Source organism: Delphinus delphis, chromosome X, assembly GCF_949987515.2.
Source record: "Delphinus delphis chromosome X, mDelDel1.2, whole genome shotgun sequence".
NCBI lineage: Eukaryota > Metazoa > Chordata > Mammalia > Artiodactyla > Delphinidae > Delphinus > Delphinus delphis.
The window spans coordinates 35,543,931-35,561,699 of record NC_082704.1 but is presented as its reverse complement, the minus strand read 5'-3'; the positions used below and the strand labels follow the sequence as shown (position 1 = coordinate 35,561,699).

General features: G+C 45.2%; 1 protein-coding gene across 1 annotated transcript in view; it reads right to left on the bottom strand.

Annotated features, from left to right (window-relative positions):
- The window catches only part of COL4A6 (collagen type IV alpha 6 chain), a 159,511-nt gene that overhangs the window by 61,554 nt on the left and 80,188 nt on the right, over positions 1–17,769 (bottom strand). The window contains exons 3-4 of the mRNA XM_069540335.1: positions 5,407–5,541; positions 4,175–4,219 (exon numbers count right to left, since the gene is read on the bottom strand). Coding sequence (XP_069396436.1) covers positions 4,175–4,219; positions 5,407–5,541 — 180 coding nt within the window. The remainder of the gene's footprint in view (positions 1–4,174; positions 4,220–5,406; positions 5,542–17,769) is intronic.

The following is a 17,769-nucleotide window of genomic DNA, read 5'->3' as shown; positions in this document are numbered from 1 at the left end:
CCAAGGGAATGCAGCTCTTTGAGGGAGAAAACCACGGTTCTATATAATCACAGGGGATTGAACACACAGAATAGGTGGATCTGCTGTATTCCAGAAAAGCACTGTTCCTCAGAACCCAGAGTGCAAAGGAAAAGTTTCCATTTGGTGAGTGGTACGTGGTCACTTTGAAGATACAAACCTCGTGTGTTCATTTATGAGTCTCTAGGCGGGGAAATGTTTGAGATTGACTCCACGGGAAAAGCTAAACATAAATTGCAAAGGACAACTTGAAGACTTCTGCTTCCAACTTATTTGAACTGAAAACATTGGCTCAACCTACATTTCTCGTGGGTGCCAACAGCCCAACTCACAGCTGTGATATCATTAAAAGCCACAGCCCTACCGGCCCTCGTCCACGTTGTTTTAATGTTGAATATCTTTATGACTGCTTGCTTGTTCACTCTCAACTGGTGGCCGTGCCCCTTAGTGCACAGACTTGGATGCTCTTGCTCATTCATGTGGAAAGTGTCTACATGACAGCAAAGATGGAGTTCTGGGACCAAAACCAGTGACACAGATGTGAGCAGTCCGCCAATATCAAGAGGGGAAACCAGATTTGTGCAGTGATCCAGTTTAGTAAGATGTGTTTTGGGGAAGCTGTTGGTTTTAGCCAAATGGCTTAATAAAGTGCTGCTGAGAGTTGGGCAAAATCATAAGTCTGACTGGGCTGAGGGTATCTGTGTTTTCCTCTGTCTGAGGGAGTCTTGCCAGTCTGAGAACTGCTGCTTCTATAGGCATTAGAGGTTGGACTCAGTCCCCCCAATATTTCTGGAGTTCCTGCTCTATGCTGAATTTAGCCCTGGGGTCTCTGAGGCCTCTGAGAGGAGCAGAAGACAGACTCCGTGCTTTCAAGGAGCTAGATACGGCTATCGTACAAGACAGTCAATAAATACCATGCACCATATGTAATAAGGAGCTAGAGCGTGTGGGACAGACGCCAAAGACTCCTGGAAGAATAGAGATGGAAAGGAGAGGTAAGCTGTCAACAGGAGGTGCTCATTAATACATCATGAATAGCTGGAAGAGAGGGAGGGAACAGGGGATGATAATTTCTTAGAGTAAGTGAGGCTTGGAGCCTGAAGCTAAAGCGATTGAAAGTCAAAAGAAAAAATGTGCAACCTTAGGTCAAGGGAAGGGCCAAGCTACGGGCCAAGGGAGTGGGGACTTCTACTGGGAGCAGCGCACTCATTTGGAGGAATCTGGACAGCTGCGACTCATTCTCCCAAGCAACGAAGCCCTCAAAGAGAAGTGGTCAATTTCTAGAAGCCCTCTGGCTCTGTTGGCCACAAGTTGGAGGCAGAAGTGTCCAGCTGGACTCTGGGGTGGGCTCCAGCTCAGAACTGGAATCAGCCTCTGCTTCACAGGATTCATTTCCTTCCAGCCCCCATTAAAAAGAGACTACAGGAGGAAGGGTATAGTACTGTTGCGAGCTTCAAATCCTCCACTCATCTCTGGTGAAGCCAGCTCTGCAGGATGAATGGAAGAGGTGGCCTCCAGTTTGCTAGTTTCCCTCACCCATTGGTTCCCACAAGATACACATTCTGAGTGGAGACTCTGGACGACGTGGTCATAGAACACAGACATGAGAAAATGCCAGGGGATGGCGTAAAAGGGTGGCCAACCCCATCCACTTATTTCCCCACTGGCCCCTTCCTGGGCATTTTTCAGACTCTGCAGTTGAATAACAGGCAGAAATATGATGGCCGATTTGTTGATACGTATAACAAATACAAGGTAAGTGAGCCTTCTATTCTCTAAATCCACAAATGTATATGAGATCTGGGGAAAAAGTGAATCAGATGATAATACCTTTGAGGGCAGAGCCATATGCCTTTTTTTGTATTCCCATAGTAGAGTGCCAGCACATAGCGGGTACTCAAGAAATTCCTATAGATTGGCACAAAGAAATTCGAACCCCCTTAGCTGATACTAGATGATTATGTAGTGTAACACAAGAAGCTGTTAAGTCAAGAGTTTACCAAACTGCTTTGATATGGTTCAAAAGAACTCCTTAGAGGTTGTTTGAAAGATAAAGGCAGGAGGTAGGACTTCCCTCAAATGGAGGAGCTCCATTTTTTCCTGTTCTATATATGCTGAGCTTCTACACAAGATTTGGTTCTTCTCTTAAGGTTGAAAACCACTGCTAGAGGCAAACACAGTCCAGGCTAAAGATTAAATATATAGAGAAGTGCTGAAGGATATAACTAAAAAGTGATAGCAGTAAGTTCCAAATACTGTATCTTAGAGGCTGGAGAAATGTTACCATGCAACCTCCAGTGGCAGGATAAGTAGGGATATTGGGTGAAAATGGAGAAACTAAGGGATTGAGCTGGATGGAATGGGAAAAGGAGATGTCTGCAAGCTCCAGACTCCCCACTTATCTCTAGCAAAGCCAGTTCCTCAGGATGAATGGAAGAGGCTGTCTCCAAGTGACCTTAGGAGTAGCCACTTTGTAAAAACCATCAACAAAGCAAACAAACAAGCTAACAAATGGGAGAAGATATTTGAAAATGATATGACTGATAAGGGGGTAATATCCAACATATATAAACAGCTCATACAACTCAATATCAAAAGAACAAACAACCCAATTAAAAAATGGGCAGAAGAACTGAATAGACATTTTTCCAAAGAAGAAATGCAGATGGCCAACAGGCACATGAAAAAATGCTCAACATCACTAATCATCAGGAAATGCAAATCAAAACCACAATGAGGTATGACCTCACATCTATCAGAATGGCTATCCTCAAAAAGAACACAAATAACAAATGTTGACAAGGATGTAGAGAAAAGGGAACCCTCCTACACTGTTGGTGGGAATGTAAACTCGTGCAGCCACTGTGGAAAACGGTACGGAGGTTTCTCAAAAAAATAAAAATAGAACTATCATATGACCCAGCAATTCCACTCCTGGGTATATATCCGAAAAAAACAAAAACACTAATTCAAAAAGATACATACACCCCAATGTTCATAGCAGCATTATTTACAATTGCCAAGATATGGAAGCAACCTAAGTGTCCATCAACAGATGAATGGATAAAGAAGACGTGATATATATATATATACCACAATGGAATACCACTCAGCCATAAAAAAGACCGAAACTTTGCCATTTAAAGCAACATGGATGGACTTGCAGGGTGTTATGCTAAGTGAAATAAGGCAGACAGAGAAAGACAAATACTTTACGATGTCAATTATATGTGGAATCTAAAAAATACAACAAACTAGTGAATATAACAAAAAGGAAGCAGACTCACAGATACAGAGAACAAACTAGTGGTTACTGGTGGGGGAAGGGAGGGGCACTATAGGGGATGGGGGAGCGGGAGGTACAAACTATTGGGTGTAAGACAGGCTCAAGGATGTATTGTACAACACAGGCAATATAGCCAATGTGCTGTAATAACTGTAAATAAAAAGCAACCTTTAAAAATTGTATTTAAGAGTCAAAAAGAAAAAAAACAATTAAAGGGAAATTCACTCTGAAATAAGGCTGAAGAAAGAAATTATTAAAATTAAATGTATTAAGGTATCACTAAGTATTTTTCTATCTAATTTCATGAACCCCCTTAATTTTCTTATAATGAGGATGTATGTGCTCTAATGTGGCACTATCTTCACACCAGTCCCTCATCCCCAGTGAAAGCTCCCCTCAAGCCATAAGACCTAAGTCACTTTGTCTAAGATACTGATGGTCTTTTATGCCTGCACATGTCTCTGCATCCCCCAACCATATGGTTTAGCTCTGCCCGTAACTGAATCCCAAGGAAACTGTGGATGAGCACTGCCCTTTAAGCCTTACCACGCACATCTCAACACTTGACCCTGAGCACGTGTGCCTGAGACAGGATGTTGTTAAGGCCAAAGTGCTTGAGCTATGAGGCAGAACCTAGAGGTTGTATTAAAAATGCCTCTGTGCAGTGGATAAACAACAAGGTCCTACTGTATAGCACAGGGAACTATATTCAGTATCCTGTGATAAACCATCATGGAAAAGAATATGGAAAAAATGTATATATATGTATAACTGAATCATTTTGCTGTACACCAGAAGCTAACACAACATTGTAAATCAACTATACTTCAATAAAATAAATTTCAAAAATGCTTCTATGAACACACTCACCGGAATCCCATTGATGCCAAGAAAGCCAGGAACTCCCATGGGACCCTAAGAAAAGGAGGAGGGAGAGGAATGTAAGAGATGATATAACTGATCTCCATTAGATGAAGTGGGTTTGTTCATGTGATTCATGACCTAAGTCGTTAAGAAGTATTTTGTACCTCCCTCCCCACATTGCATCACCTTGCTCCCTATTCCACTTCCAAGCAATCACTAGCCTCTACCTAAGGTCTCGGACAGTTCTTGTCTTAGACAACGTGGTGTAAGACCTAAAAATAAGGCTCAATATTACATGCTGCCTTGACATCTGGGAAAACTGGGAGGGCCTCAAATGGCCTAAGCAAAAGTTCATTTCTCCACTCTGCTTCTGAAGATAAGGTCTCTTGGGCAAACGACCCTTCTTATTAAATAGACCAGGTGCAGTTCTCGCTTATTCCTGAGTAGTGGGTTTCCGTCCCCTGCTGGCCCACTGAATTTTTCAAACAAGCCAGTCATACTCTCCCTCGAGAATCAAGGGGCACTCACCCTGTTGACATGACAAAAGTCTGCTTCTCACAGCCCCTTGTGGCCCATTCTGTTCCAGAGCGCAAGCCCTGTGTGGCCCTGCATGGGGTGTGATGTCCTCCTCCCCTGTGCTGTGAGTGTATGTGACTAATAAACCTGTTGTTGATCTCTTCTGTCCAATGTCAGGTGTCATATCTTCGGCCATCCCCAGGACCCTAGAGCAGGAATCCCTCCCTCACCAATGGGGTGAATAGGAGGTGATTAAAATCGGCAGATAACATAAACTGAACTGCTAACCTCAGTCAGCCAGCCACCATGACATGACCAATCTTTCTTGCCTCTCTTTCCCTATATTTGTGGCCCAGCTGGCTTCCAAGCATCTGACCCCTTGCATCCCGTTCCCCTTGCTTGGATTCCTTTGCTGCCCTGTTGATTGGCCTCCTGACCCGTGCCCAGTTCAAACCCACATGACTTCCCACCACGGTCAGCCCACTTGTCTAGCAAATAGCTTATACATGCACTTTCTGACTTGCTGGCTATGGGAATCTCTCCAAAAATGGGCTGTAGCAGCACAACACCCAGCCTGTCTCTTATTAAAGTATGTAGCCTGGCACCAAGGTATCTGGGATTAGTATCCTTTCCATAAATAAACAGAACTGAGATTTAGAACCTTTTACCTTCACACTCACAGCCCATGAGTCAAAGGAAAAATCAAGCTTTGGTGTTCTTACCTTATCTCCTTTTGGTCCATACGGTCCCAGAGGTCCTGGGGAGCCCCTTTCTCCTTTCAACCCTGATAAACCACTAGGGCCAGGAAATCCTTGAGGACCCACTGGACCTTGAATTCCAATTGGTCCTGGTCGCCCCTAAGATGGACAGAAGGAGTACGATTAGTCAACAGAGGACTTACCATCCCCGCTTCCCATTTTCCCATGCACAAAGAACACTGTCATCACTTCACTAAATAATTTTGGCTTAGAGACCTATGAAGCATGTCAAAGTTCCAGACACGGATCAGAACAGGCTATTTTAGGGGCCGCTAAGCTTATTTGGATAGAACATATTTTATAAGCACATTTAATAAGATTCATGTGCGCCAAGATCCTTCAACTTTGTACTTCTTAGGAGATTAGTTATTCAGGCTGGATAATATTGTCCTCTTCCTAGTTAATGCTAGGCCATCAGAAGAGTGAAAGAACAGAACTCTGGAGAGCATCAGGACGTCTTCGAACCCATGTCCAAATGGCCAACCGCATGCTTGCAGTGAAGCCCGGAAATGGCTGTGCCTGGAGAACACTGCCTCGGTGGGCCAGAGGGAGGAGAACCCAGAAACCCACGGTTGACCAACCTGTCAGCTTATCTTTGACGGCAGTTCCCAGAACCCCAGCACTGCAACTAGAAACAGACACTCACAGCGAACACACACACATTGTTTATCTGCTCCCTCTCTATGCCCCTGCGCCCCCGCCACCTGTACAGTGTTGAATGTGTAAAATCCAAGAAGCCTGAGAATATCCATTAAGTATCAATGATGATAGCAAGAGGGAGAAGCCTGAGGATTTTGAATGCCCTGGTGATAAAGTGTCTGTAACAATTAAATCTGAGAGTTCAGGCTGACATTTTCTAGCTGACCGAGATAGAGAATTAACCCCAGTGGGTGCAACAGAGGCCGGCTAGTCTGTTTAGAACAAATCCCAGAAGGGACTGAATTTTCTTGGCAGAAAAATGAAAACCATTAGTAATGTGCATTAACTCTCAGAGAACACAACACCGTATCAGGTAGAAAGCCTGTTTTCATAAACACTTCCATCTCTGCCCCTTAGCCCCTTTTACCGACTGTCCGCAATTTCCTACAAACCTGTGCAAAATTCTGAGAAAAGTCCATTAAACATGCCCTTTAATATTCACCTTCAAGATTTACTTTTGAAAGGGCTGAGAAGAGGACAGATGCTTTATGCAGTGGTTAGACTCACGTACTGGAGACGCAAATGTCAATCAGGCCCACGAAGACCCGGGACTCTTGCAAAGAAGTAAAAGATGCTCTTCCCAAGGAGATGCAATTCTCTGCGGCTGCCACCCACCAATCAAACTTTCCCGACCCGTAACACGCAACCTACAGAGGGTGCTAGGCTGCAGAATGCTTAACAGGCTTATTTCTGAGAATGATGGGGTGGGAGGTTAACTTTTGCTTTTTATGCTCTTACCTCCTGTTGGTTGGACTTCTGTTTACAATGATTCTCTTATTTATTACTCTTATAAATTTTCGCTGTATACACACACACACACACACACACAACTAAAAAGTAAAAGAACAACACTTAAAAAAATAGTGCTGGGTTGTGGTTGAGGATTAACAAAGAAGTCTAAAATGTGGGCCTAGCTTTCAAGACTAATGTACACAAAACCATTGCAAACAGTTCAAGTCCGGAATGGAGCAGAAGTGCTGCGGGAACACAAAGGCAGGGCTGGCCATGGAGGGTTTGTGGAATGCTTACATTCTGTCCACGGCTCAGGGGAGTCATGGGCCACACTGGAAAGGCTGAGTGGGCCCCAGCTGAAGTAGGCCTGGAAAGCAAGGCAGGGAAGTTGAAGACTTGATGTGGCAGGAAACAGGGAACCCTTAGAGGTTTGGGGACACAGGAGGGATGGGAGGAAGGCAGTGTTTCAGGGCTGAAACTCATCAACAAGTGTTCAGGAGAACCCACGCATGTGCGCGTGCGCGCTTGTGTGTGTGTGTGTGTGTGTGTGTGTGTGTGTGTGTGTGTGTGTGTGTGTGTGTGTGAGAGAGAGAGAGAGAGAGAGAGAGAGAGAGAGAGAGAGAGAGAGAGAGAGAGGATGAGGCCAGGGCAGCCTGCCTGAGGCTGGAACAAGGGAGACAGATAAGAACCAGCTGTTGGGGGAGGAAAGGACTGGTTGGTGGGAGGATGAGAGGCACGATAGGTTTGGCGAGACCATGTTATTACTAGCAAAGGAGATGCAGTCAGGGCACTGAATGCTTGACCCAAATCTGAGCCCTGCCCAAAGCTTTCGCGCATCAAGGGAGGGGAGGTGAGAGCATGATAAACCGTTGAACAGCTACTGAGAGGGCAGACTGTGGCGTGGCCCAATTCCCATCTCGCTCACATCACTAGAGCCCGAGCAGTGCCTGGTGTGGGCATAGGGGCTGGCACACTCCAGACCTGGTCTCTTGCCTTTGTGAGTGCACACTCAGCAAGAATAAGCAAAGAGACATAGGAGTGAGGCAATTCTCTGGCTGGATTTAACAGGAAATCTGATTCCATCCAGAAAAGGCAGGCTTCCACGGCCCGCTCCCTCTCTCTTGGCTGGGAGGGCAGGCTGAATTTACCATAGCCACACAGATGACTCCTCCGTTCCAGTCAGAGAGCTTAAAGTGAGTCTCTGAAAGAGCTCATGGATTCTTTGAATTCGAATTCTTTTTCCAAAGGGGCATTTGAAACGGTACCCCTTGGAGGAAGGTGTACTTCTGGGCTGGTCCCGGCTAGAACCCTCTCAGACAGAAGCAGGGCCTGCGGGATGTCTTAAGGCCTCTGAGGCGCTGTTGGCCCAGAACTTTCTCTTTAGTGTGGTACCAGGCCCTTCTGGAGCCTGCAGTCCTAGGATACGAGACAAGGAGGCTTCCTATCCACTGAGGTCCTTTCTTTCATACAGTGGCACAGAGCACCGTGAACAGACGAAGATGGCCAAAAAAAAAAATTGAGAGAGACATTTCTTTCTTGGGCTGTTCTGTCAGCCATCTCTAGCTATGCTTACTCTGTGCCTATAGCTGTATGATCTTTTCCCTCGTCTCCAATGCACAGGCTTTCTGTCACCCTGCCCAGTGGACTGCTGACGCTTAATACTAAATCAGTGATGAAGTGCTTTTTTTGGTTTGTTCGCTTGTTTTCCTCCAAACAAGCTATCGGTGGCACTTTTCATAACGGCCAGCAGAGGGCAGTGTGAGAACACAGAGGCTACAGATAAGCAGGTGGGTGGGTGGGCCTCTCCCTCTCCCACTACAGAGAAAAAGAAATCAAACCGGTGTCAGAGAAGTCACGGAATGTTGGAGCAAGAAGGGTCCTTAGAGACCGTTCCATCCAGGCTCTATTTTATACACACGGGGAAAAAAGGAGGCCGAGAGAACGGGAAGGACTTGTTTAGGTCACGTAGCTAGTGAGGAACAGCATGGGACTCAAACTAGACCACCCGTTGCCAGCGTGTGGCTCTCTCCCTGTTTGCCAGTGGCAGATGTCCTGGGGGGGGGTCCTTGAGGCTGCCCACCCCTCACCCCAGGCCCGCCCCTGGGACTGTCCCCATCAGTAGGCTGCAGTAGCCAGATGCTCACACATCATTTCTCTCTTCCTAACTGATCATTTCACAGAACCAATCTGAAACATCATCACTGTTTGGACTGCTAGCAGAATTTCAATGGGCTTGGACCAATGCCCTGCCCTGATACATGTCATTTATTTTGGCAAATAGACCCAGACAGGGCAGAAGGGACTCCTCCAAGTCTTTCCAACAAGCTCTCCTGCCTCCATCTGCTCGGTATTTTAAATATGCACATCAGGGTCTAATTCTCAAGAGAGTGAGCTGGGACTTGAGCCTAAGGCCCAGGCTGGCTGCCTCCTGCTGACCACAGTGGCTTGGGATCAGCGTGTAGTGGTTCTTTTTTAGATAGTGCTTGGGACAACGCTGGCTTTTTAAAACTATATATAAATTTATTTATTTCGGCTGTGTTGGGTCTTCGTTGCTGCACGCGGGCTTTCTCTAGTTGCGGCAAGCGGGGGCTACTCTTCGTTGTGGTGCGTGGCCTTCTCATTGTGGTGGCTTCTCTTGTTGTGGAGCACGGGCTCTAGGTGCGCGGGTTTCAGTAGTTGCGGCTCGCGGGCTCAGCAGTTGCGGCTCGCGGGCTCTAGAGCACAGGCTCAGTAGTTGTGGTGCACGGGCTTAGTTGCTCTGCAGCATGCGGGATCTTCCTGGACCACGGCTCGAACCTGTGTCCCCTGCATTGGCAGGTGGCTTCTTAACCACTGCACCACCAGGGAAATCCCCAGTGTGTAGTTTAATTTCACCTTCGATCAGACCACACCCGAACCCCAGCCCCAGATTACTGGGTTAGCTGACCCAGAAATGGGCCTGCATATGAAGCAGTACACATATGCAGAAATAACATCTAAGAACCTTAACAGCACATGCCTCCAACCATGTAGAACTATGAAACTAAGAGGGGAATGACTTTTCATTACGAAGCCCATTTCTGCCTTTTTATCCCTCCCTCAAGGTTCCAGTGTCCTTCTCCCATAAAATTAAAATTTGTTCTTAAGGAAGAATCTGAAATTCATTCCCACTGAGGCATAAATGACTGACAACAACTTAGAGCTTTACTTCTCCCCAGGGGATTTGTATTTTAATGGAGAGCAAAGTGTTAAGCTAGGGGATGCAAATGATATTTATGAAGCACAGAAGGGAAAAGCGGTGTGCACAGGCTTTCTTAAGGACCTGGCTATACTGCAGGATGTGGTGGAGTGCTGTTACGTGGTACCATGGTGCAGGCTCTAGAGTAGGACAGACCTGGAGTCAGATCTTAGTGCCATTTAATAGCTATGTGACCTTGGGCAAGTGACTTAACCACTCTGAGTTTCTAAGGGCTCCAAGAAATAATAGCTCTAGTGTAGGGTTATTGGGAGCATTTGAGTCAGTGAATGTAACACACCTGGGAGATAGTATGAACGTATCTGTTTCCTCTCTTCTTTAAGGCATGTTTATGGTACAATGGAGACGTTATAATTGGGTACTTAATGCTCCTTAAGTATAAGTGGGCAATGCACAGACAACACTGTGAAACTCTCTTTGGGGCAGAGATGAGTGCCCAGGAATGAATGGGCACTCCACATCTGGGAGAGTATTTCCCCTCTTAGCACTGATGTCCTGGATCTCTTGGGCACTCAGCTCTTCAGGGTCTGCTCATTCTCCTCAAAGGGACCTCATCTACAAGCTAATGACTCCCCAGTCTGAACCTCCAGACCAGATTCCTCTTCTCAATGTGTCAGATCCTTATAGCCAATGGCTTACCAGACCTCTTCACCTGGATATTCCAACTCAAACTCAACAAGACTAAAGCTGAACCAATCATCTTTTCCCCAGCCTCATTCCCCAAACCAGATGCTTCCTCCTGAGTTAATGGAACTAACTCTGTAAATAGCAGTCCATCTACAAAGCTGATAAAGCCAAAAACCCAAGGGTCCTCCATGACCTCTCTCTTTCCCTCATCTTCTACATCCAATTCACCAGCAAGGACTGTCAATTCCACCTTGAAAATATAACTGAAACCTGTCCGTTTTTCTCTGCCTCCATGGTCTTAGTTTAGGACTTCCTTGTCTCTCCCCTAGAGTGTTGCCACAGCCTCCCACTTGGTCTGCCATTCTCCAGTCTAGCTTTAGTCTCTCCCAGCATCCTGCCTCAGGGCCTTTGTACATGCCTTTGTTCTCCTGGCTAGCTCCTATTTATCATTCAGGCTCCAACCAAGATATCAGCTCTTCCAGGGAAACTTTCATGATTACCCCCCTCCACAGAATGGGCTAGATTGCCTCTTTGTGTCCATACCCCCCACAAGAGATTGAACTCCTTTAAGACAGGGCCTGTGTCTTACTTCCCACTGAATCACTTGTGCTAACTACAGTGCCTCATACACAGTGGGTGCTCAGTAAATGTCTGCTGAATGGAGAAATGAATGAATGAATACACACACCAAGAAGCCAGAGGGCCAGGTGTATCAATATCTTTTTTGGAAGTCTGGATGGCTGCACTAGAGTACGAGCAAGAAACATCTGATCACGGAACAACAGAAAAGAGAGCTGCACCAGACTTAGGCAGTCATCCAGTTCAGGATGGAGAAGTTGAAGCCCAGAAAGGGAAAGGGACTAACTCAAGTTCATACAGTATCACCTCTGGACACATCACAAGTGGAAGGGAGTGGATGGGGCAGCAAGACCAGAGACAGGGAACCCAGTGAGGAGGTTGTGATCTCTGGGAGAGAAATAATGGTGACCTGAACTAGGTTCATGGCAGTGAAGACAGGGACAAGATGGATTTAAGAGATATTTCAGAGGCTAAAAATGATAGGACTTGATGCTAGATTGGAATTGGTGGGTAAGACAGGGAGGTGTGAAGGAGGACTCCCGAGTCTCTTGATTGGGCGACCGAGTGGATCTCTTCACTGACATGAGGAAGCTTAGGGGAGGAAGTTTTGGGTGGAAGATGAGAGTTCACCTCTGGAGAGGTGGGGATTAAGATACCTTCGGACCATCTTGGGAGATGTTCAGCACCTGTTTCTGTCACTAGACTGGAAAGTCTGAGAGGGTAGGGAGCTCAACTGACTTTGTTTGCCCTGGTATCTCTGAGAGATGCAGTGTCTGGTGTGCAGTAGACCCTCAAAACATAGTTGTGTGGAAAAAGCACAATTGTGGAATGAATGAAAATACAGAATTAAATATGCACATGGGAATCCTTGAGAAGGCCACTTCCAAGTCTCATTAGGGGCAAAATGGGATTAAAAGACTTTGCTGCCATCCCGAAACATCCCTTGTGGCCTTTGGGAAAAGGGGAGCAGAAATTCCTGACCTCCAGCCTAGGGACCAGGTGGCTTGAATTCTACAATTTGTCCCTACTTTTCAGCTGGAGTTCCCATCTCAGCTATGAGGCCAGGGCGGAGTGGGTGTAAGAACTTAACAGATTCTGGCCTAAGTAGCTGGGATCTCTCCCTAGCCATGAAATATGTGGTAAGCAGGAAACTAACGAAGATACCCCCCAAGGGCAGATTACTTAAGAAACTTCAGAACACTATTCCTTTCACCATTCTTTCGGAGCATCACGATACACCTGTGAAGTAGGTGGCGGGCACCAAGCTACAAAGCGGCTAGTCAATGAGGCTTGCTAATTTCACACAGCTGGTCAGTGGCAGCGTGAGTATCAGGGCCTCCCCATCAGTTCTGTGCTCCTTCTATTGCGACAAACGGAAACAGCCATCCGTACAGCCCTACAGTCCACTCTCCTAGTAACAGCACTAATGGTCTAGCGCTGTCTGCAGAAGTAAATAACAGAGAAAGGACACCGGCAGGTGAAGAGTAGGTCTAAAGTCGGCAGATAAAGACTCATATTATACAGATATACAGATCCATTTGGTGGCCCAGGAAGCCCTGGTTCAGCTTGATAATGTTAGCATCATCTACAATTCGCCAGCACAGCCAGTGACCCTTCCCATCTTCCAAAAGAAAAATAATAATAATAATAATAGGTGATTGGTGTCTACCAAAGAAAGAACCCCCAAAATTCTCAGTGTCTGCCATAGCTGAGAAGCAGTATCAGAGTCTCGCCCTCAACACCCAAATGAAAACACATTTATTTTCTAGTTCTTAAGCTATAATCAGTGTTTGAAGCAGCCAGCCCAGGCATGAAGACATGCATCTACATGTTTTGTTTGCAAAGACACACACACCCATCCCATTGGCTGTTGTCAGCATGTTTAAATTTTTGGAAAGACACCTCCCAGAGTGCTAACGTTTAACTCTTGCTAGGCAAGGCTCTGCAGCCCTCCATTCTACCTGTTTATTCACATTTCTCTTCTGAAACATAATAATAACCTTCTTTTCACCAAACACATACTAAGTGCCGTCTCATTTAACCTGTCTCCTTTAATCCTCTAAACAGCCCTAACAGGTGGGTATTAGCTGCATCTTACAGATGAGGAAACTGAAATATAGACAGGGTAAGGAATTTGCTTGAATTCACACAGTAAGCAACTGGTGAAGCCAATTTTGGTGATACCAAATCCTCTGCTTCTTCTACCAAGCTTATATTGCCTCTCTGCATTGAATAATGCCCTGAAAGTTACAACAGAAGCACAAACCCACTTGAAGAGGGGCAGTGAGAGCTACTCTGGGCAGAAAATATTTTCATTTTCATTGATACTGGAACAATTCATCTCAATTTTCCCAATCTTTTCACTGGAACAGGTACTATTTAATAGAAACTCGCTTAACAGAATTAATAAATTAAGTCACAAAAGGCATTTCAAGGGGTAGCACATCCTAGACCTTAAAAAGATGGAAGATTCCTTCTTGTTCCACAATTAAAGTGGCCTTATTGATTGGTCTGTGGGCAATGGACAGTTTACTAGGTTCTCGTAGACAACTTCTAATGTGCTACGAGTCCCTAATGCTAGCATATTCAATTAGGGGTGGGAGGGGGAATACAGGCACAGTGTACTAATTTGATGATCATCGTGGTGAGAGAAATTGGTAATTTTGTCTTTAAACATGTCGTATTTTCCCTTGCCCTTGGGGAATGCTAATAAGTATTAAAATAGGATGAAGCAGAGACGTCTGCTAGATAGAGGCAAATAAGTTGATGAAGAATTTTCAGATCTCCCTTTTCTCTATAACATGTTCCTAAAACTACATCAGAAACCAGAAAAATCTTTTCTTTTGTGATAATAGTATTATAATTGGGATGGTCAAGAAGCCCAAATCAAATGAAACTGGAAATATGACCAATAGTTGGCCACAAAAATAAAAACAGAACAACCAAACACCTCTGTAACCATTACAAATGGTTGAATGAGTCCCCATAACCCTTCAAATATACACGCAGGCTATACAAAGAGCTCCACTGTACTATAAAGTGTGTGCTGAGTTTCCAGACTGCATGAGAAAATAAATACAGCTCTATCTACTTAGGATGAATTTAACCTAAAACTAATACACACGTTGGAAAAATTTGAAATACTTAACTTACCATAATTTTGTTTTCCTTAGAATTTGAAGGGCAACTTGTGTATGGTTTGATAGCACAAGTCTCTTAGAAAGCCTTCTAGTAAACAGAAAATTCGCCTGTTTAAAGCAGAATTATAGGATTAAGTTTCTATTTCCTGCCCTCACTTTCTAACTGTGTGATCTTGAGAAAGCCAATTCATCTCTCGGCCTTAGTTTTCTCATCAGCAAAATGGGGATATTACTTGCCCTACCTATTTCCTGAATTGCTTTGAGCATCAGTTGAGGCAATGTATGTGAAAAGGGGCTGAGGGTTCATTCCACGGACTAAGCTTTGCTTCGGGGGAAAAAAAAAAAAACCCTAGTAACCAAACTCCCAGTTTTCAAAAACCCCTGTTTGCTGGGCTCATAGGGCAGTAAGCTCTTAAATAAATACAGGTTCACGAGGAGGAGATTTCAGTAGATAAAAAATTGAATGAAACAAAGAGCAGAATGTAAAGCTGTGAAAGGTAGGAGCAAATTGACGGTCCAGCACAGGGTTGTCATTATAGTTTAGAAAGGATGTGGACCTACCCTCTTATCCTATTATTGTAGTTTAAAAATATGTGGTTTACAATGTTCATCGCAGCTCTATTTACAATAGCCAGGACATGGAAGCAACCTAAGTGTCCATCAACAGATGAACGGATAAAGAAGATGTGGCACATATATACAATGGAATATTACTCAGCCATAAAAAGAAATGAAATTGAGTTATTTGTAGTGAGGTGGATGGACCTAGAGTCTGTCATACAGAGTGAAGTAAGTCAGAAAGAGAAAAACAAATACCGTATGCTAACAAATATATGTGGAATCTAAAAAAAAAAAATGGTCATGAAGAATCTAGGGGCAGGACGGGAATAAAGACTCTGACCTACTAGGGAATGGACTTGAGGATATGGGGAGGGGTAAGGGTAAGCTGGGACAAAGTGAGAGAGTGGCATGGACATATATACACTCCCAAATGTAAAACTGATAGCTAGTGGGAAGCAGCTGCGTAGCACGGGGAGATCAGCTTGGTGCTTTGTGACCACCTAGAGGGGTGGGATAGGGAGGGTGGGAGGGAGGGAGATGCAAGAGGGAAGAGATATGTGGATATATGTATAGCTGATTCACTTTGTTATAAAGCAGAAACTAACACACCATTGTAAAGCAATTATACTCCAACAAAAATAAATCAATAAAAAAAATATGTGGTTTATTTTAAAACACATGGTTTAATTACAACCTGGAGCCAATCTTTTTTTCTTTTCTTTTTTCTAGCAAAACATAGCCATGGTTTTATAAGTAAAAACTCAAAGTGAAACAGGTCTTGCCAGAAATTCACTTTACAGCAATTTTTGCTGTAGTGTACCTACTCCATTAGAAAAGGGATACTTGTGGCATTTTTCTCTGACATAATAAATTACCCATCATTGATATACCACACAACCTTTGGTCCAATACTGAGCTTGTGTGAGCTGATTGCTTCTGGATCAGTGTTGGCTTCCCCAAATCTCTGGTGAGAAGCCCTCAAGTTTTTGGGGTGGAAGGTAACAGGGAGTAACCAATTACTGCTCCTTAAACAGAAGGAGAAAAAGGAGGATAGGATCAAAGAAATCTGCTAGGACCCCATTGCCAAAGAACTCAGGGAGCTCTGAAAGGGGAGGGCAGGGCAGGGGAGGGAGAGGAACAACTTAGTCTCCCTGCTGTTCTCCTGCAGGCCCACACCCCTGCATTCATTTAGAACCAGAGGAGCATTCATTTCCACACCCATGCAGATAAAGAGATAGGCATTCCAACCCCAATACACATGCCCGCAGGCACAGGAGTCTGCTAAAATGGTAGGGCTTGCTGGTACTCTGGCTTAGCCTACCCTACACCTCCCAGCCAGCCATGGATTTGAATTCAAGAAGATGGGATGGCTTACAGCGCCCCCCTGCTGGCTGTATGCAGTAGTCCCTATGGACAAGTCCAGTCATCCGCACAGACGTGCACAGGCCAAAAAGGAGAGGGGAAGGGCGTCTAGAGGGCGAGAAGCTCCACATTTCTGATATATTTTCCTTTTACGTGGTGGACAATGGGAAGCTGAGATGAAATCAAGCTCTGTGTGCAACAGGAAAGACGGGCTGTGCTGCCGGAGGCTGCTGCAGTATAGGTGACGAGCAGAAGCTCCAGAGCTATTAGTGGCATCAGAAACAAGCTGCAAGCTTGCTTTGGAGAGGCGCTTCAGATTTCAATTGTGTTTGTACATCCACGACTCCACTGAATGTTCAGAATAACCCCATCTCAAAGTACTAGAGAAGTAATTGAGCCCAGAAGTGAATTAACTTGTCCGTTGCCACACAGCTTCTGAGCAGCTGAGCCAGACCTTCTTAGTCCCAGTCTGGTGCTCTTTCTGCTACTCCCTTTATAAAGAGACAGGTCAATTCTGGGTCCAAAATTCCCACAAAAATGTCATGTAACTCCACCCAAAGCCCTGGATCTGGAGCTTATTGAATCCTTTTGACTCTTCCCTTCATCCGTCTTGCTGCCCAGTGGCACACTTATTAACCAATTAAGTAGATGCACAAAGGACAGAGAACTCAAGTCAATCTACATCGTCCCTTCATAACTCATCAATTGAGAAAACAGTTGTGGAGCGCCGACCGTGCGCCCGCCATGGTGCCACATGTTGGGAGCACATAGATGAAAGGAACAGTCCCTGCCCTTGAGGTGCACTCAGTCCAGGTCAGAGAGACTAGTTATGTACACACATGAATATACCATAAGGCAGAGGAAGGCAGAAGGGATAGGATTCTGAACCCGAGGGCTGTCGATAGGTCTGTCTTGAAGATAGAGGAGCACATTTTATCCCTCCAAACTAGAGAGTGGAGAAGGATGCATAAAGAAAAGGAGCCAGGATGAGTTTTGGTAAGAAAGAGGGAAGTGGAGAAAGTCCATTTCAACTCGACCTCAGTTTTCTCAATAAATGTAGGAAGCGAGGTTGCAGGTAGAGAGTGAGGGTATTTGAGGTTGAGGATGACTGGCAAAGGGCGGGAAGGAGATGCTGTGGAGGCCATGGCAGGAAGTCAATTGTTAGAAAAGCGTGAAGGGCTGTCAAGCAGCTCTGAGGGCTCTGCCGACACTAGAGAACGTACTTTTGTTGGGGAAGCTTCCTCAAACAGTACTTGGCAGCCCTGGCAAAGCAGGTAGTGGGGTTTTCCAGGGCTGGGTGCTGGCACATACATCAGAAGTACTGGGGGTGAGGGAGAAGGGTGGGTCCAACAGGAGGATATGAAAGCACTGTTGACACAACTGATCTTGGGG